The sequence below is a fragment of the Biomphalaria glabrata genome, chromosome 4 (genome assembly GCF_947242115.1).
Source record: "Biomphalaria glabrata chromosome 4, xgBioGlab47.1, whole genome shotgun sequence".
NCBI lineage: Eukaryota > Metazoa > Mollusca > Gastropoda > Planorbidae > Biomphalaria > Biomphalaria glabrata.
Window position 1 is genome coordinate 54,482,318 of NC_074714.1, and position 21,536 is coordinate 54,503,853.

At 34.5% G+C, this 21,536-nt stretch overlaps 1 protein-coding gene across 2 annotated transcripts in view; it reads left to right on the plus strand.

Annotated features, from left to right (window-relative positions):
• Window positions 1-21,536, plus strand: part of LOC106071829 (uncharacterized) — a 60,254-nt gene that overhangs the window by 18,968 nt on the left and 19,750 nt on the right. The window contains exons 9-20 of one of the 2 annotated variants that reach the window (XM_056025605.1): window positions 883-961; window positions 1,112-1,280; window positions 2,170-2,285; window positions 2,906-3,093; window positions 4,483-4,616; window positions 5,337-5,478; window positions 7,035-7,150; window positions 8,142-8,305; window positions 9,856-10,013; window positions 10,462-10,538; window positions 12,702-12,826; window positions 15,088-16,354. In XM_056025605.1, the coding sequence (XP_055881580.1) occupies window positions 883-961; window positions 1,112-1,280; window positions 2,170-2,285; window positions 2,906-3,093; window positions 4,483-4,616; window positions 5,337-5,478; window positions 7,035-7,150; window positions 8,142-8,305; window positions 9,856-10,013; window positions 10,462-10,538; window positions 12,702-12,826; window positions 15,088-15,241 (1,622 nt within the window). In that variant the 3' untranslated portion in view covers window positions 15,242-16,354. Of the gene's footprint in view, window positions 1-882; window positions 962-1,111; window positions 1,281-2,169; window positions 2,286-2,905; window positions 3,094-4,482; window positions 4,617-5,336; window positions 5,479-7,034; window positions 7,151-8,141; window positions 8,306-9,855; window positions 10,014-10,461; window positions 10,539-12,701; window positions 12,827-15,087; window positions 16,355-21,536 lie in introns of those variants that run through there. The other variant, XM_056025604.1, reaches the window with a different exon arrangement.

The following is a 21,536-nucleotide window of genomic DNA, read 5'->3' on the forward strand; positions in this document are numbered from 1 at the left end:
TTTTTGGAGATGTTGACTCAGGAGAAACAATTGAAGTACATTAAATTTGAAAAGGAAGGGAGAAATACAGTTGAATCTGTTAATTTGGCTCACTAGATGTTCTGCTTATTCAAACCCAATCCTAAAGTACTAAAACAAATTCTATTATAATGTCAAATCAGGTTAATCAGATCAGGGGATTATTAGGACCAAAACTATCATATCCTGATTCGGCTTGATTAACATAATTTTTTAGGTTTCGGCTTCTGAAATGTTTTGATAACTAAATTTAGGGTAGAATAAATTTTTTTTTAAAATGAAAAAACGTTTGAGTATATATTTAAATTTTTTAAAATATATATATTGAATATATATATATATATATATATATTTTTTTTAATACTGTGAAAACGGATTTACTTGCTTTGTTTAAAAAAGTTTCGTCCTTTAATAGAGATATTTTTAGCTTTTTTATTTTTAGGGCCTTCCAGTTGTGGGTGGGACATTAAACATACACTACGGTCTCCGCCATGATCTAAGGATCAATGGGGGACATATATATATTTATATATATACGCCTTACTTTCTGCTTTATATATTAGAAATTTATAACTTCAAAATAGAAGTTTACAGAAACAACAAGAAATGCTCCATGAGATGAGCTATAGCCCTCTTGCAACTGAAGGTGACCAATCTAAATAATACTTACAGTGCCGGTACGGAAGTAAATCCTTAGGATTAATTGATTGTTGTTTCACTTATGACCCTCCTTGTTTTTCAAAATGAAAATGTGATAAAAATTAAAAAAAATGTAAACAATATCAGAAAAATAAAATAATATGCAAATGCCTATTATTGCATGCATGTTTATGAGACACAAAAACTTTTTTTTTTCCATTCTAGAGTCCACATGCCCAGCTGAATGTGAAAATGGTGGTACTTGTACAGAAATTTTACTGGTGGATGGATCAATTGATTGGATGTAATAGCTGTTGTTGACTTTTTTTTTTTTTTTTTTTTTTTTAGAAGTCCATTAATAAATTTCCTGTCACACTTTTTACATTTCTTTATTCAACACAATCTATAAATAACTCCTTTTTCAATTTCTTCCTTCAATATTGATGCACTTTAGGTGCATGTGTCCTGAACTCTACACTGGGACACTGTGTCAGACCCAAGTCAAAGTCACATGCTCCAATGTCCAGTGTGAAAATGGAGGCACTTGTCAGGAGGACGAGAATGATGCCCACTGCCTATGCCCCAGTGGATTTACAGGCAGATACTGTGAGGAAATGGGGGAGGTAAGTGTATGATGTGAAGTTGATGTTCTGATAACTTGCAAGAGTTACTGTCCTTGTGTAGATAGAAGTGGTAACTTTTTCCCCCACCAAACTAGAAGCAATACAAAAGACTTATGTGAGCATGAGATTGACTAACAAAAATGCTATTTCAGGAACGTTTTTTTTCCTTTATACACTTGGACTGTCGTTCAGATTCATCGATGGTCCCGGGTTCAAACCCTGCCCGCTCCCATCCCCCCGTCGTCCTGCGGGAGGTTTGGACTAGGAAGTAATTATCTTCAACTCTGAAGGAACATCCGAAACTTAATAAAACATTTAACAAACATTTTACTCTGGGCTTCTCCTGTGATTGTGTGGCCCTTGTAGAGTGTCCATAAGAGTCAAGTAAGAAACTTTAGATCGAAGGGAAGACTTTTACCCAGAGGCCAGAAACGACATGAAAAGACTATTTAATCCCATCCTTTTTTTTTATGGGTTATTTCCCCTGGAACCACTGCTCCTATTCCCCCTACAACGGTGAGGCAGGTCAATCCCTATGTTTTTTTGTATTGTAGCACCACTAAACATGAGAATAGATAGTAGAGTTTTTAATTCTTTCTTCCTCACTGTTGGCAATGTACTTGGCACTGGAAAAGCCTACTGGAATTTATACTTCATTTTTTTTAAATTAAAATTTATGTGTAAAATTGTATTGTTATTTTAACGAGCTGGAATGACTTCTAAGGATTTGAAAACAAAATAATTAAGTAGATAAATAAATAAAAACTATATTCAACTAATAAAAATATGGTCAGTCCATGGATATTTAAAATTATATAAAATATTATGGTAGTCTGAAACCTTCTCTTGAATGTTGTACAGAAGTGCTCTTTTGAAACATTTTCTCCAGGTTACAGAGGGTGGAACTTTATATTTCACAAAGATTGCTGGAAACATGTCACTCAGTCCTGGTAGTAATGTCATCTTGGAATGTGCGGTGAATGACCCGACAGCACATGTCATGTGGTAAGCTACCTACTTACTAAGCCTTTAACAACTTGATGATATTTCCATTTGAATAATATTTTTTTTTAAACTAAAAATATTGAAAAAAATGTGCTATGATCTGCTTGTCTTAATGTCAAATTTAGATTAAAATTAAAGTTCCCCTTTCAGTTCTTGCAATCTATAGGGCAGATGATGTAAATAAAGGTCATCTGTTTCTTGAAAGTGTAATGTGGCCATCTCAATACACCCCCCCCCCCCCCGCCCCCCACCTTTACTTTTCCCCAACTGAGCTGAGCAGTAAAGTGCTTGGCTTCTGAACTGGGGTCCTAGGTTCAAATTCTGGTGAAGACTGGGATTTTTAATTTCAAGATCAGCCTCTGAGTCCACCCAGCTCTAAAAGAGTACCTGACAATAGTCAGGGAAAAGTAAAGGCGGATGGTCATTGTGCTGGCCACGTGACACCCTGAGTTGTCAAGTTCTTTAAATTGGCTGTGTCGAGTGGTTATGCCTAGATAGTAAGAAAGGTTACATTATAAGCAATGATTGAAAATTGATGAAGGGGATCATTTTCAGAATATAATGCACTATGGAAATTGTTTATTACCAGTAGTTTCAAAACAGTCTTCTGTCTTTTTTAGGTTGTTACATGATAGAATTCTTACCAAAGCTGATTGGTCAAGAGGTATAGAAGTACACCCTGGGGGAGTGGTGGTCATCCCTGAGGTCAGAGATGAACATTCGGGACGGTATACTTGTATGGCCATCACCTCTGGTGACTTGTTGGAGAGATCTATGTGGGTGACACTCAAGGAACCCTGCAGCTTATGTAAGTTTAGTGTAGCAGATTTGTCAAAAAAACAACTAAATGATTTTTTTTTGTTGGAGGCAAGGTGGTAGAGTGGTAAAGTGCTTGACTTCCAAACCGGAGGGTCCCGGGTTTAACTCCTGGTGAAGGCTGGGATTTTTAATTTCGGGATCTTTAGGGTGCCTCTGAGTCCACCCAGCTCTCATGGGTACCTAAAAGTAAAGGTGCTGGCCACATGACACCCTAATTAACTGTGTGTCACAGAAACAGATGACGTTTACATCATCTGCCTTCTAGATCCCAAGGTCTGAAAGGGAAACATTACTTACAATTTTTTTGTTAGACTAAATGAATCATATTTTAAATTAAAAAAAAAAAATTTCTTAACAATCAAAGTTATAAATGCTGTATCAACTTAATTACTGTAATATCACTATAATTTGGACACTAAAATTTTGTTTTGTTTTACATGTTTTGGATCTTGGAATTGAAGATTATTACATCCTGACCCAAACCTCCTATTGGACAGTTAGGGATGGCCACAAGTGGGTTTGAACCTGGGACCATCAAGATCACTGTCCAAAGCGCATACCACATGACCAGGGAGCCATTCACTGAATTATTATTACATTTGAAATATAATCTTATTATAAATCCACAATGCCAAGGAATACAATAACTAAATCCCTACATTATTGTATGAATGAAGCACAAAGATATAAAACGGTATATACCAGTAGTTTGAGTTTTAATAGGCTGGACTTCTTCAACTGATTTCTAACTGAACTCAACTTAGACAGACTTTCAAATAAGTTATTCCTGTATTTATCTGCTAGCTTGGTTTCAGAGCAATTTTCTTGACAGAGGTAAAATACTGATGATTATTTCCCTTTGGAATCACTGATATTCTTCAGTTATAACATGAAGTGACCAGATTCATCTGGAACATAATATCGTGGGTTGACCTAAATATCTAGCTTTGTTGACAGGTAATGAATGGTAGACTAGGATTAGGACAGAATGTGTAAAGGTGCGTTTCTAGTTATCAGGGGTGCCCCAATAATCCTCTCACGGGCCAGAAAGAGGAGTTCAGTTGTTAAATCTGAGAGAAGAGGGAAAATGTATTTGGTGTTCTTAATGGAATAAGACTTGTCTGTTATCTCTGAACTTACTTAGATTGTCATTTCTTCAACTTGCAGAAACTTCTCAGGTACTTGCAGTTTGTGGCAGTTTTCATAATATTGTACATTAGAGAAAGTTCTTTGAAACTCTGATGGTCTTGAGCTGTTTTTTTTTTTTAATTGCAAATTGGTCATGAGGACATCTCTTTAATTCTTATGACTTTACGACCTTTCAGTTCTGTTGCTCGAAGTCCTTATCATATTGATCTGAATGCCTTTGTAATTTCAGCTGTGATCAATGCCCCAAGTAATATCACAGTGCGAGAAGGTCAGAGTGCCATGTTCCCGTGCTACATGCCAGATGCTGATGTAACAATGTGGAGAAAAGATGGCAACCTTATTGAACAGGGACCAAGGAAAAGAGTAAGTCATTGGAGTAAAGTTTAAAAAAAAAAAGTAAAGTTCCCGTATCAGACTTTGAGATCTATGGGGCAGATGATGTTAAGGTCATCTGTTTCTATGGCCAATGGTTAATGAGCAGGACCAGCGCAATGAAACCCATTTGTGTTAGATGGACTCCGTGGCGCCCTAAAAATCCAGAAATTAAAAAAAATCCCTTCACTGAGGTTCAAACCCAGGACCCCAGGTTCGGAAGCCAAGCGCCTAACCACTCAGTTACTGCAGCCCCACCCACACACACACTGGGGCAGATGATATTAAGGTCATCTGTTTCTATGGCCAATGGTTAATAAGCAGGACCAGTGCAATTAAACCCATTTGTGTTGGATGGACTCAGGAGCGCCCTAAAAATCCAGAAATTAAAAAAAAATCCCTTCACTGAGATTCAAACCCAGGACCCCAGGTTCGGAAGCCAAGCGCCTAACCACTCAGTTACTGCAGCCCCACCCACACACACACTGGAGTAACTGTTTGTAGGAGGCACAATTGCAGACTTTGTGTCTTTTAAATAATCCATTTATTATTGTATATAAACTTCTTGTAGAAGACAAAGACTTCTGTCATTCCATAGTTGTCATCAAAGAATCGAATATGAATGCAATATCAGTATATAGGTAAATATGTAGAGTAACCACTATGTGTAATTAGTGCAGTGTTTCTAAAACTAACATTGATTTCTTGTAGGTTTTGGTCAACCATTATTTGGTCATCAACCAAGTAGTTGAAACTGATGCTGGTCAGTACACATGTGTGGCCCGATCTAGAGAAGGCTGTTTCTCTAAAGTGTCTGCTTATTTGATTGTGGAGACCACTGGCCATGGCCATGGTGGGTATTTCTTAATGAATGAATGTTGTATTTGTTGTTTAAGGAATTTGAAGATGTACGGTATTCAATTTAGTTGCATGTCTTTTATAAATACCGGTAGCATACGACAAGTCTTCTTAGCATAGGTATCAAGCATTATGTCACTACCCTGTTCCTCGACGTCGTTTATCTTACCTATCCCTTAGTCTGTCGGACCGTTGGGGCGCCATGCAAGATTTGTTGACCATCTTTCTCCATTCATCTCTGTCTTTTGCCTTAGTTAGAACCTTTTTCAACAGCATTCCTGTACATTCTTGTCCTCCCATCGCTTTCTCTGTCTGCCTCTTCTTCTTTTTCCTTGTACTGTTCCCTGAAGGAAGGTCTTTGTGACCTCTGCAGTCCTTGTAATATGTCCATAGGATCGTAAAAATTAACTAGACCCACCCATTCTTTTGTTATCTCCCCATCACTTTCATTGTCTTCTTCTTCTTTTCCTGGTATCGGTACTGTTTTTAAGGTCTTTGTGGGCCATGACCATTAAGTTTTAGTTTTTTGACAGTACTCATTAGGTCATATTATAAAATATTGCTTATGTGATCCTGTTTCTTGTCTACGATGTGGTCTTTGGAGGAGATACCTAAGATCCTTCTAAAGCGTATCAAATGTGCTGTCACTAACCTATAAACAATTGCACTTACCAAATGATCGAAACGGAAATTTAATGTTGCCATTTGGGTATTTCATTTTTACACCATTAATTTGAGAAAAAAAAGTTGATTAAATTTGACTAATGTAATGGTTTCTGTGTTAGCTATTGAAGTGCCAAGCAAGACACATGTTAATTCACAGTATCATTTTTTAAATTTAATGTTGCCATTAGGGTATTTCATTTTTACACCATTAATTTGAGAAAAAAAAAAGGTTTATTAAATTTGACTAATGTAATGGTTTCTGTGTATGCTATTGAAGTGCCAAGCAAGACACATGTTAATTCACAATACCATTTTGGAAATGTAATGTTGCCATTAGGGTATTTCATTTTTACAACATTTACTTGAGAAAAAAAAAAGGTTTATTAAATTTGACTAATGCAATGGTTTCTATGTATGCTATTGAAGTGCCAGGCAGGACACATGTAAATTCACAAAACCATTTTTGAAATGTAATGTTGCCATTAGGGTATTTCATTTTTACACCATTAATTTGAGAAAAAAAAAAAAAAGGTTTATTATATTTGACTAATGTAATGGTTTCTGTGTATGCTATTGAAGTGCCTGGGTTAATTCACAATACAAATTTTTTTTCCCTATGGTTTTAGTTTTTTAGTTAATTCTAATGTTTTACTCAGTTTTTGGGTATACTTGTAACCTTTTTGTTTTATTTAATAAACTGTCAAGTAAATTTGTGATTGTTATTCAAATGACATGTACATTATAATTTAGTGATTTGTTTAGTTTTTGTTTATTGAGACCAAATCATAACTGTGGTGAAAGATTTTAGTTGTTTGATTTTTGAACCACCTTGGCCCAAGACGGCAAGTAATGGAAGAAACATTTTCTTTGTTTTCAATATTTAAGAGTGTGGCAAACCAAAAATTAAGCCTTTTGATGGAGGAAGTAACAGAATTAGCAAAGGGAGAGAAGCGGTGTATGGTTCAGCCCCTTGGCATGTCATTCTAAGAGAAGTGAAAAAGGTGGGTCTGTTATTTTGATTGACATCTTGTGTTTTCATTGGTAGTTTTAGTTTACTATGAGTATTTACTTCTTGATAATTAGAAGCATCATATTAAGCACTATTTATTTCTTGACTGCCTTTCAAATAATGGCTTCTGATTTACTGCTGTATAATCACTTTAGGCTTTAATCATGATGGTTGTTGCTACCGGTCATTGACTTGTAGCACCAAACAGCTGGTAGACAACTAAACCGCTGTAGGCGTAATATATCTTAACTAAAAAACTTGAATAATCTGCTTGTGAACAATACTAAATAGAACTTTATTTATAATGTAGACAAAATCAACTTGTGATAAATGAATAAATGTAGTAGACTTTAGTAATAATATTTTGTAACAAAATCTAACTCACTACAATAACACAAGCGTACAGTCTCACGTTCTGGAGTCGTCTCCCCTAACTAAGACCAAATGGTGACATCCACTAACTAAGACCAAATGGCGACAGTGCCACCTATGTTACATCATTCACAACCAATCGCTAACCTCTTCCCACTGTCACCATAGAATTGCACAAACACACTCACTGGTCCCAAGTTGAAACCCAGCCCCCTTCCATCCCCTGGACTTGCAGGAGGTTTGGACGAGCGTGTAATAATTTTTATTTCTGAAGGAATGCCTGAAACTTATACCGGTACTTATAAGGCAGATGATGTGGGAAGCGTGGTCAAGAGGCTAATTGCGCTTGAACTTGGCTTGCCTTGGCTACCTAAGAAGGGGGCTCGAGGTTCGACACCCCACTCAAGCAGAGTAGTGTTTAGTAAGTCCTTAAAGGCAGCACAGAAAAACCTTCTCCCAGATTCCCCCTCTTCCCCCCACAGGTCCACAAATGAGATTTGACCATAGCACTCTGAGCATGCTATAAGCATGTAAGTAGCGCTCCAGAAAAGCTATAATTTAATTTATTTTACTTAGAAACTAATTTCAACTCTTTTTTTTTTTCTCTGTAGGACACAACATTCTGCGGGGGATCACTCATTTCTGCAGATACGGTTCTTACTGCTGCTCACTGTATTGGTCAGTTTGAAATGATCTTTGGCTACCCGTTTCGTCCAGAATACATCCAGATCTTCATAGGCACCCACCAGTGCTCTGGACACAATGGGACCTTACTGTAAGTCCTTCTCAGAGATAGTACTGCATATCGCAACACATCGCTCAATGAAATACCATGAAGCTAAATTTCTATTCAGACCTTATGATTTTCGAGGCACATGTTTGTTGTGTAAAATGTTTTACATGTTTCGGATGTTCCTTCAGAGTTGAAGATAGTTTACTTCCTAGTCCAAACCTCCCGCAGGACGACGGGGGATGGGAGCGGGCAGGGTTTGAACCCTCGACCGTCGATAAATCTGAACGACAGTCCAGCGCGCAAACCGCATGACCAGGCAGCTCTTTTATTTCTATGGTTAATGGTTAACCAGTTTTTAATGTTTCCTTTACTTTCCGTAAGTAATGTCAGGTAATTACTAGAATACGGTGCAGGCCTACTCTGGGGAGTCCTGTACTGGTAATCTTGAAGTCAAAAAAGAAAAAAAAAAAGGTTTAAATGGTATTTAAATTTGAGACCTCAGTAAGACAACCTATCAACATTTATTCTTAACCATGAACCAAAACCTAAAAAAAAATAATACTTCTAAAGTAATAAACTAGGATTAAAAACTAAGGCAGGAGATAATCATAATCTATAAATAAATTAATAACCACATATATATTATAAATTAATATCCACTATAAGGCAAACTCATTTAAACAAAAAACTTGATTCTATTCATTGTTAATGCAGCAAATTCTTTTTTTTTATATTTATAATTAAAAAAATGACCTTGCATATTAGTACTTACAGAATAAGTATCTACAAAGACAAAGCGTAGATACTTATTCTGTGAGTACTAATATGCAAGGTCATTTTTTAAATGTTATTTTTTTTGTCACATATGTGTTGGGCCAGTCTACCAGTATTTAAAAAAAATTCTAAACATTTAGTTAGCCCTATATATTTTAGTTTTCTTATTTATATTTCATTTTCATAAATTAAATGTCCATCAATATCAAATGCTGTTCATGTCCCTTTCAATTTGTTTCCTTCATTCATTAGTTTGTTGTCTGTGGCATTTTACGTCTCGAGAGACGATCTTTTCCCTTTGCAACTTCTTGTGTGACTAACTAAAGAGGCCAATCCTTGATACACAGCTGCGATTGCAGGTTGGGCATATATAATCACCAGGCGCCGTTGCATTTTCACCCTTCTTTCTGCTTCTGTTGTGTATGACATCTGCAATCCATGACCATTCCTTTATGCTCTCTCTATCCAGTGCCACCTCTTCCCAGCTGATAGTGTCGATTTTGAAGAGCTTTATGTCGCATTTGCATACATCCATATAACGTAAAAGTGGGCGACCAGCGGCTCTCCTGCCTTCTATTAGATCGCCATACAGGATGTCCTGTGGAAGTCGACGTACTGGCATTCTACGAATGTGGCCAAGCCAGCCAAGCGTCTGCTGCTGATAACAGAGCGGATGTCCGGATGTTTGTTGTATTCTCTTTTAAATAAGACACTATTTTTGTATCTCTCCTTGTTGACCAGCCATGTATGCTTGCTAACTCTCCTTGATATGGGTGTGAATATAATGTCTTCCATAATGATTACAAATGTGTTTCTAGGCAAATCAAAAATTACTATCTTCATGAGCGCTATAATGACACCCACTACAACAATGACATAGCTATCCTGAAATTGGAAAGGTCTGTGGCAATGACTGACAATGTTATGCCCATTTGCTTGGAGACTCCAGAGTTTATGGAGGAGCTACTTAAGCCAGGTTTTTTATTTTTTTATTTTAAATTTGCTTTATTTTTATAGTACCAAGGTACTGGTTAGATAGTAGATAGATGTTCATATGCTTCAGTTGTTACCATAAATTTTAGCAGTTTCAATGCTACAACTTGACTTCAAATAGAATAAAGTACAAACAAATCCAGGAATATAAATGCAGAACACTTTGTTCTTTGTTCTAGTTGCGCTGGGTCTTTAAAAATAATTAATGCATACAGGTTTGGTATAATTGTAAATTGTAAGACAAATTTCCTTATGGATAGTAAAGATTATTTTTATTATAAGGGTACTTTTTACTTAAATAAGGACTATTTGTATATAAATTGGATATATACATAGTGCTAATTGAACAAATTCAAATTGAATGCAATAAAATAAAAACTTATTGTGTAAGAAAAGACACTCCATTAGGACCTTGATTTTTTTTCTTTAAGGACGTTTGGGAGTCATAACTGGCTGTGGCAGTCAATTTGCTCATGGTCCTGCTCCAGCCCATCTACACGAAGTTCAGGTAGGTGCTCACAAAATCAAAAATATATTTTTTTTAAAGCACAGTACTATCACATAAGTTTCAAGGACTGACAATTAATGTTGCTGTGTTGTTAAGTGTTCTGGTATACAGTTGGTTAAGACCATGTCAGGCTTGAATTTACCTATTTGAAATGAGTTTCAATTATAAGATATTATAAATGAACAAACAAGGAACGCACCAACAAAGTGAATCACGCCAGGGACTAATGTGTGAAGTATAATAGATGATTTAATCTTCTGAAATAGGGGCAGTCCAATGTTGCATTACTGAATTAAGTCCACTAATTACTACACAAAATTGCGAATCTTTCTAGTCCTTAGCATAACTGTCCTAATTTCTGTCACGATCCTATTTCCATTCTTTATTTTTAACTCCATCATATCACTATTAGTTTCCCACATATTTATTTATGATTTATGCACCAACCTCATCCCATAGTTAGTCTAGTACGGTGGTCATCAAACTGTGGTCCTGGGTCGCAAGACCCTGGGGGTCCAAAGAAAGATAAAAAAATTGTATACAATTAAAATAATTTCTTAGGTCCAAATAAAAATAAAAATTGTGTACAATTAAAATAATTTCTTTACTAAGAGCCAGTTTTAGCCGTTTGGATAATTTGAATAATAATTAACTCACTCACTACTGATTAATATGTCTATTATAGATAGTCTCAACTGGGTATTGAGCCACTTTGCAGGTAGACAAACTTAGACCCTGATTACAGATTTATCCATTAAATGCAGGAGCAGCTTATTGAAATATCCAAATAAAAACAAGGATCTATATGTAGCCTAAATGCTTTAGGACCTTGTGACACTGTGAGACTACAGTGAGACACTTATAAATTATATAATTATGTATGACTTAAACAAAAATATAATAACAATGGATTTTCAGATCTAATGCTATGCTCAGTGGCGTAGCAACCATGGCGCGAAGGGGTTCAATGAACCTGGGCCCACAAGCAATAGGGGCCCACAGCTTTGGTGTAGAAACCATGGCGCAAAGGAGCTCATTACACTTGGGCCCATGCCTCAAGGCCAGTTGGAGCTCACATTAGAACTTAGGAAGAACATTTGTTTGTTCATTTGAAACACTTTTAAGTAGTTTAACTCTGTTAAGAAGTTGTAAAAACATTGACTTTTAAGACACTATTACTTATATGCAGTCCTAACTGAATCAAACGTTATGTGTAGTCGATGATACTACAAGACTATCCTGCGTTTTTTTCTTTGCGCATTATGCAATAGTGTTTGCTTAACGGGGAGTGGCCAGACACAAAAGTAACATACTGGTCAATCATGTTTGTAGATCTACTTTACACTAAAATAGTTACACACCCTCCCTGCCCAGAAAGTAAATGGACTGAATTTAACAACCTGGTCAGTGAGATGTACACATGTGTACTATAGTGTGCAGTCGATAATGACAAGACCACCCCATATTTTTTTCCTAACACGTTTAACGGTTATGCTATAGTGTTGTATGTTGAGTGGTCAAACAAGAAAATAACACATTGGCATGGTTAGTCAAGCATGTACTTTACACTAAAATAGTTACACAGGTCAAATGTTTTATAAAACTCCAAATATTTTGTTTCTATTTCTTTGATTACTAGATCTGTTGTGTAATGAGATTTTAAACTTTACCGGTATAAGTAAGATTTTCCATTATATAATGAGTTAATATAATTTTTTTTGCAAAATGTACTGGTAAAGGTTTTAATTCAAGGCAAAAATACAAGCACACATATTTATTTAGACATCTTTTTTTTTTTCAAATTTTATTGTGCTTTAACATTTATGTTAGAAACATATTCCTTATACTGATTTTAAAAATGGATAAACATTTCTACAATGTTAAAAGAATTAGATCAAACGTAGGCATAGGGTCGGATGATTATAGCTAGAGCTAGATTACCCCCCCCCCCCCCCCCCCCCAAAAAAAAAAGTTATGAAAAAGTTTGTTATAGTTTAATTTTCTTTAGTTTAGTTTAACTATATTTTGAAATTCATGATTGACTTTTTAGTTTAACTACTTTATTTTTGTTGAAACTTAGTTTTAGTTTAACTCTTTAAATTTAGTTTAGTTCCCATCACTAAATATACCATATGTACTTGTATGATTGTTATTTGTTAACAGATTCCGTACGTACTGCCTGACATCTGCAAAGAGAGAGCAGCTTCAGTGAACATAACTTTCACCTCTGGAATGTTTTGTGCTGGCTATTCAAGGCGAATGAGAGGCGATGCCTGTGAGGGGGACAGGTAAAAAAACCTATTTGTTCTGTCTTGTTTTAAATCCTGGTGAACAAAGCCACATCTTGATCCTAAATCCTGGTAGACGACTTCTTCTTCTTCTAGCCAGCTTTTTGCTGCTGAGCTGTGAGCTCTTTTGCAGACTGTGCCAAAGAATAAAAAGTGTTCTGTTTTCTTCAGTTGTTCAGCACTGCCGTACAAGGGGTTGGTTATGTTGGGCTGTAGTGGAAGTAGGGTCTGCCTAAGGTGGATTAGGGAGGGGCATTCAAAGAGGATATGATTTACGGTTTCAAAGGGGTGGGCGCAGTGTCTGCAAAGGGGGAGTTGTGTGGAGTTTATTTTGTTCAGGTGGTAATTTAATAGTGGTGTGTGTCCTGTTCTTTGTTGGAAGATTTTAGATTGTTCTTTGCGGGGGAGGAAGTTAATACTGTTCAGTTTGTTAGGCGTAGTCATTTCTTTGTACATGGCTCTGCCTGTGTTTCCTGATGCCCATTGGTTGAGCCACTCCTCTTTGTGATTGTTGACTAACATTGACCTGGTGGACAATGCTACATCTTGGTCCTAAATCCTGGAGGACAAAGCTACATCTTGGTCCTAAATCCTGGTGGACAATGCTACATCTTGGTCCTAAATCCTGGTGGACAATGCTACATCTTGGTCCCAAATCCTGGTGGACAATGCTACATCTTGGTCCTAAATCCTGGTAGACAATGCTACATCTTGGTCCTAAATCCTGGTGGACAATGCTACATCTTGGTCCTAAATCCTGGTGGACAATTCTACATCTTGGTCCTAAATCCTGGTGGACAAAGCTACATCTTGGTCCTAAATCCTGGTGGACAAAGCTACATCTTGGTCCTAAATCCTGGTGGACAAAGCTACATCTTGGTTCTAAATCCTGGTGGACAATGCTACATCTTGGTCCTAAATCCTGGTAGACAATGCTACATCTTGGTCCTAAATCCTGGTGGACAATGCTACATCTTGGTCCTAAATCCTGGTGGACAATTCTACATCTTGGTCCTAAATCCTGGTGGACAAAGCTACATCTTGGTCCTAAATCCTGGTGGACAAAGCTACATCTTGGTCCTAAATCCTGGTGGACAAAGCTACATCTTGGTTCTAAATCCTGGTGGACAATGCTACATCTTGGTCCTAAATCCTGATGGGCAGAGCTACATCTTGGTCCTAAATCTTGATGGACAAAGCTACATCTTGGTCCTAAATCCTGATGGGCAGAGCTACATCTTGGTCCTAAATCTTGATGGACCAAGCTAAACATCGTCTAAGATGCTAAAGATGGTGCTATATATTTATGATGTGTTTTTCTACTAACACTGTCAGAATTTTTTTTTTATTAAAGCTGCATCTTGATGTGCTGTGAAAAAAAAATTCTTATTGGCTAATCTTGTCTTTTTCATGTAAAAGTCATTAAACTAATTCAAGACACCTTTTTACAAATCCACCTATAAGCCTGCAAACTTTATGGGTTCAAAAAGTTGGACACTCAACAATTTTCTAGAAATTAACTTAGTTTATCTGTACAATAATTTAGTAACCTGTAATTCTGTCGTAATTCTTCTATCCATCAAAAAACATTCAGATTTTCACTGGGTTTCTTAGTGATATCAGAGTTGCCTACATGTGTATGATGTATATCTGACCAGGTTGTCACAACAGTCAGACTCGTAGTTTATTTACTTTATGAGCTGGGAGGGTTGTGGATGAAAATGCTTTTTTTTTCCTCAAGAGTTGTTTATCATAATACTCTGAGTCGATCTATATAATCGATCTAATAAAATAGTAAATCAGACTAGTACCCAGTATCTATTATACACTTTGGCATCACATATCTGTGTGTCTTACATTCTAACCCTAAAAACAAAATCTCATATAATACCATTTTATTTAGATGTGAAAAAAATTACTGAATAATTTCTTAAATATAAATGTTTTTGATCTTCTAAATAAAAATGATCTAATGTTTACTATTACAACATTTTACCCTGAATTTTAATGTCAACAACTCAAATTTAACTCTTTCTCTCCTAACTGACGATACCAGCGTTGATTCCACCAGAAAGTGGTAAATAATTACGGAGAGAAAGAGTTAAAAAACCATCGGAGTTTACCTTTAACAAGATCTGCTAGATCACACTGGGCTTATAAAAGGTTCTTTTGCTATTTTGAAATAATTTTTAAATTGTAGCTAATTTTATTTTGTTCCCCACTTAATTTTTGTGTAATACTAAAGTGTCATTTTCTTTCAGTGGTGGCGCTTATGTCCTAGAGTTCAGTGGACGTTCTGTTCAAGCTGGCATTGTATCCTGGGGTGTGGGCTGCGATAGAGAGAACCACTACGGCTACTATACCCATGTTGCCAACTACTATGATTGGATCATGGAGAAGATGAAGCTGCGTTAGTTAGGCTGTCACATCGTGTGTCATTTGTGCTGAACAAAAGCTTTAAAAGAGAAATCGATTAGTGGACTTTTGTAAGGCAGTCATCAGTATAGGACTTACTCAGTGATTAGTAATGTACAAGCAGATAGAACATAATTTGTTACATAGTAAACGATAGGCTTTAACATTTTTCCTTTATGATTTTTGGACTTTGTTTAAGAAATAATATATATTAATATGTCTTTCACGCTATATTAATATGCAGGCTATTATATGTCTATTAAGTAAGGTTATATTAATATGTTTATTAAGGAGTATGAGAGCTACAGAAAGAATATGCATTGGGTCTCAGTATTTCAAACATTAAATAATTAAGCTAGGTTGAAGGATAAAATGGCTATATACATTAAAAAAGACAAGAAAGAATTTTTAGCATCAAGTAATCTATTTGTCATATCTTATATTATGAAAAAATGTTGAAGTTTATAAAATTACACTCTATCATTCAACAAGAATCATACCTGAGGCTACAATAAAAAACAAATTTTATCACATTTTAGTTTATCGTACATCTGTTTGATAGTTAACAAGCTATATGACAACACTGGATAAACTATACGTTTTTTAGATTTTTTTTTTTTACATGTAGGCATGATGGAAAATTGTTCAGAAATAATTCTTTAAAATTGTTTATTGAATCTAAATCAGTGGTGGCCAACATTTTTTTGACGTGGGCTGGTAGATACATTCCCCACACACTTTTAGCTACATCACCATAAACATTGCAGGAGTCCATTAGAACAGTCTTGACTGTAGTTTTATTAGACACAGTGGGGCAGATTCCCAGCCTGTGGGATATAGGTCTGGCATCACTGACCTAGATCATCAGAAATTTTTATGCTAACACAATTTGTCAAAACAATATTGGTTCATATCTAATGTATTTATACCACTGCTTATTTCATGTTATCATAGTGTATAGTTTTGAACCATTCCTTTTAGTTTGCAGAATTATCTGCTTACTGATACATTTTTCGTCAGCCGGAAACAGCAAACTGAAAATATGGACAGTGGACAACATGTAGCATTTTTATATTTGAAAACATATTGGATTAAACAACAAATTGTACAATATTAAGAGTTTTGTTAAGATGAGATAAGATAATTTTTATTGGTCCAATCAACAAGTGACCATCTCAAGTTTAATAACAAATATATAATTTTTTCTTAATTTCAATTAATGGAAAAGAAATGTGTTTTTTTTTTTCAGGATACAGTAATTAAAAAAGAAACAAACTATAGTATGGAATTTCCTTTTTCAAATGCTAAACAAGAAAAACATATCAAACAAAATAATTAATTACCAATAGTTAATTAACCATAGTAATAGGCTAATGTCTTTTATTGATTATTGTTTTGTCAGGTACAATAAATATTTGTGCAAAATTTCAACTTGATTTGAGATTGGATGTGGGGGAAATAATGTGTACAAACTTTTTACCAGACACACTGAGTTGATATAAGCTTTGTAAAAAATTACACACAAATTTTCTTTCATACATTCTCATTTAACTCTCTTAAGAATGAAAAATAATGTTGATGCATCATATAAATATTATAAAGGCTATTGATTTTGTTACCTACATAATACTGTCTTTCAAACTAAATGTAATGGTTTTCAATCATATGAAAAAAAAAGGATCAATGGTTAAGCCACCAACACTTAGGCCCAGTGTATGATCTCAACATTGCAAAACTCTGCCATCATGCATGAGATTTGGATTCTAGTAGTGGTCATCTTCTTTAAGAATGACTGCAACTGGAAAAAAAATAATTATGGTTTGCAGTGGTGATGTTATAGGTTACTGTAAGTTTGTAGCTCCTGACAGCTAAATCCAACTAAACCTTTGTTGGCGAACTTTATGCATAAGTTGAATAAAACTTTTTTTTAATAAAAGAATATAGACAGCTTTCAACTTTAAAGTAGATGTATGTAGAGACACACTGAAATAGCAATATATTAAACAGCTTAAAATATAACTCTTTTTATAGCCTACAATAAACACACATCCATCTGTCTCTCACTTGTACCCCCCTCTCATAAGACATTCACCTCTATTAACAAAGTTGAAAAGTGTATGCTGAAGGGACGATCAATCGGAGGAAACTTAAAAAGATAAAAGGATCTCATTCATCCAAAAATTTGTGAAAGCGGTTGTATGTGTGTGTGTCTGGGTAGAAAAGAAACAGTATATTTATATAAAAGAGAGAGAACGAAAGAGAAAGAGCGGGCTTTTTCATTTCATTGTAATAAATACGATAATTATCACAGGCTAAAATGTAGTTAAATTGTGTCCCATTTATTGAAATTTAGAAGAAAATAAAAGGAGGGGATGTTAGCGCCTGGGAATAAATCAACTAGCGTTGCAAGTGTGTATGTTGTATAAAGGCAAAGGTTGTAAAAATTTTGTTCTTAAAAAGAATTTCTAAAGTGACAAAGTCAAATAGCATTTTCATTACAAAGCTTATATCAACTCACTCTGTGGTAAAAAGTGTGTACACGTTATTTCTCCAACACCCAATCTCAGATAAAAAAGAAAATGTGCACAATTATTTCTTTTACCTGTCAACACAAAGATAAAAAAAAAAAATAACCACTTGGTTAATTAACTATTGGTAATTAATTATTTTGTTTGATATCTTGAATAAAGGAAAGAAATTGTACTTGACAGATGTGGTGGTTTAAGTTGAATTAGTCCCTCTGAGGACTCGAGCCCTGAGTGAACTTTTTTTTTATGCATTTAAAAAAATGATCATGCAAACATTCACCAAGATACCCCCTTTATTTCCCTTTCCCATATCACAACTTGTCCAGACAAATGATAGGATCAAGGCGCACTGAAAAAGCTAAACAAAATCAATTATTAAAAATATTTCTATCGCAGATTTATATGTCTAGATCATACATACATATACATGACTGATCCAAACTAATTGATATTACACTTAATATAAGCTGAAAGGAGAAAGAACTCCAGTCATTGAAAGTAAATGCTACAAAAAAATGCTGGATTTCAGGTACAAGGAAAAGAAAATTGAGTTTGTACTATTACAAGTCAACACTCGGGCTGGCAAAAACTAGGAGCTCCTCTATACTGTTAAAGAGACAAAGCTGAACTGGATCTGTCATATTGTAAAACATGACACTGTAAAAAGTCATGGTTCAAGGTACGGTGGAGAGATCCATAGGGTAGGGTTGTCTAAAAAAAAGTTGGCTGGACAACTTAAAAAGAAAAGACTGACCTCTCTCTTGATATCCTACTACTACTACAGCTGCTGACTGAGAAAAGTGGAGGATTGTTACTTAAACTGTTGTACTTTATTTTGACCATGTCTAAAAGGAAGTGGAAATAAAGATAAAATAAAAATTGTATGTGATTTAGTAAGACTAATCAAAATAAGTTGAATTAAAGAAAAAGCAATGAATGCAACCTTTAGGGAGATAAAATAACAAAGGTTAAATAAAAAGCTTGTCAAAATAATTTCTTAGCAAGTACTTAAGAGGTATATAAAAGAAACTAATTGTGAAAGAAATTTCAAGCTAATCCAAATGGCAGTTGCTGAGATCTCATGATACATAAATGAATCAGTCAGTGGTATTTTACGCTAATAAATATATTGTACATTACATCTAGAAATTGCTTGTAAATCTATAATTCCTTTTTGAAGTCCGGCATTAGCTTAAAGCATTGGTTCCCAAACTTTCTTTACTCGTAGACCCCTTGACACCTTTTTCAGTTTTCAGTACACTCCCTGCATTTTTGAAAATTCTCCAACTTCAAATGTGTTTTTTTTTCACTGATTTCTAAGTCATATAATAGGCATATATGTTTATTAATAAAATTGAAATTAAAACATAGAAAAAATAAAGTTTAATGTGCATTAAATAAAGTCACCAAACAAAAAAAGTGAAAACCTATTGGATACGTTTATGATAAAATTTAACTAATGGGATTTAATTTAGTGAGGTTTGATATTTAAAATTTTTTGGTTAGTGAGGTCCAGTTGTTGTTGTTTTTTTGTTAGAAGAGTGGCAACCTTGCTGAAAGCTTTTTTTCCACTAGATATGAAAATGGAAAAGAAAAGAAAATTTCTGACGATATTTAATAATTAGTACCAGGTATACTCTATCCGAAGCCAGAAGAGATATAATGTTGTTTTTAATTGTACTTTAAGCTTTTCATTTGTATTTATTCCGAGGAGTTCTTGTAATGTTACATCCATCTTTCCTATATCATCAACATAGGGATTGTCAGGAATTGAGGTATTACCATATTTAGAATATCCTCAAACCTTAGCTAAAAATTAAAAAAAGATGGCATTTAAATGCTCAACATAATTTAAAACATTCTCTTCCTGACAGTTTGATTGTTGTAAATTTGGAAGTTTGCAAAATTCACCCTGTCCAATGTTTTGCTTCATTAATTAAATTTTCACAAGAATTACTGAAATGATTCATTTCTATCCAGTTTATATCATATCCTTTTAGATGTTAAATAGACTATGATGCCCATGATTGCTAATTTGTCTTAACAATGGATCTTATAACCACCCAAGAATGCTAAAACAGCTGTAATAAGAGAAACAAATATTGTCAAGCCTTTTGACAAATGTAGTACATCAGTGTGAAGGAGCAATTGCTAAAAGTTCTAGGTAAAAGGGGTTCTTGATTCATAATAAAGTGAACATAAACCAATAATAATTACCAGGCAAGGTTAACTCATCCAGATTTATAGAGAAATAAATTGTTTACAGCTTTCAATGTCAAAACTCATTTCACCAGAGAACTGTATTGTTGCGTACAGGAATTATTTTTATATCAGATGCAGGTTTGTGTAAAAGAGTTTATAAAACTTTTCCAATGTCTGACAAAAGGAAATTTTCGCCTATAGATTTGATGCGGTTTTCCAGATTTTGCTTTAATTTACAGCTTTCAATGTCAAAACTCATTTCACCAGGGAACTGTATTGTTGCATACAGGAATTGTTTTTATATCAGATGCAGGTTTGTGTAAAAGAGTTTATAAAACTTTTTCAATGTCTGACAAAAGGAAATTTTCACCAATTTGATGCGGTTTTCCAGATTTTGCTTTAATTGAAGTAGAGATATTGTAAGACGATCACAAATTATCATCTTCTCTTTGTGAAGTTGAAGCGAACATGTTGTCCACTTTGAGTCTTTTCTGAACTTTGAATTTTCAAAAGTATTTTAAATCTTTATTTTAAGTAACCAGCCCTAAAATGCCTATATTTTCCTTTTGGATTCGGCCATGTTTAGTATTAGTTCATGTAGACGCAATTAGGATATTTAAATAAGAATTTGGCATTTTTAAAAAAATTCAATTGACTGGGTTAAACTTCAAAGGTTAACTAAGATACAAATCGATTGTGTGTATGAGTTATTGCCATTAATGGGGAAAAAAAAAAGTTTCGACATGCTGAAATGAGACTACTATCATAGACCCCATATACATCTCATAGACCACCAATTCATGTTTTCACTCTCATAGACCTTCTTATCTTATATAATACAGATATGTTACTTCAAAAAAGAAGATGAGTATGTCCTACCCCTTAGGAATATTTGTTACTTCAAAAAAGAAAATGATTATGTCGTACCCCTTAGGAATATGTTACTTTAAAAGAGAAGATGATTATGTCCTACCCCTTAGGAATATTGGTTTATTATAAATCTTACTGCTCTATTTTTATTTGTTCTAGTTTCTTTGTTTTCTTGATTTGAGGGGGTTCCAAACAGAGGATGCATACCAGTATTTTAATATAGCCTAACCAAGATTAAATTATAACATTTTAGTTAAATGATTTTGTTTGATTTGTACAATTTTCTAAACTCTAATGCTAAATTTTTTCATTTTTTTAAAAATAACTTTGACACTATGGATATTCTTTGATAATTTTTTTTTTATTTATTATAACACCTAGATATTTTTAGTCTGTGGAACTGGTTTACCAGTTTTTTGTTACCCTTTAATAATTGATACATTTTTTGGTTGGGAAGACATGCTCCAATATGATTCTCGTTTTTGTAATTATTCTCTTTTTTTTTTTTTTGTATGTGTAAAAACGTAAGCATCATGTGTTGTAGTTATTGTTTTATATCTAGTAGGTATGCAATCATCTAACTTTCGTTCCAGAGCTAATGTCATTTATATTATGTAAATTAGATATAGTAGTAGGCCCAGGACTATTTCTTGATGTACCAGTACACCTTAGTTTACTGTTATTGGTGTTGATTA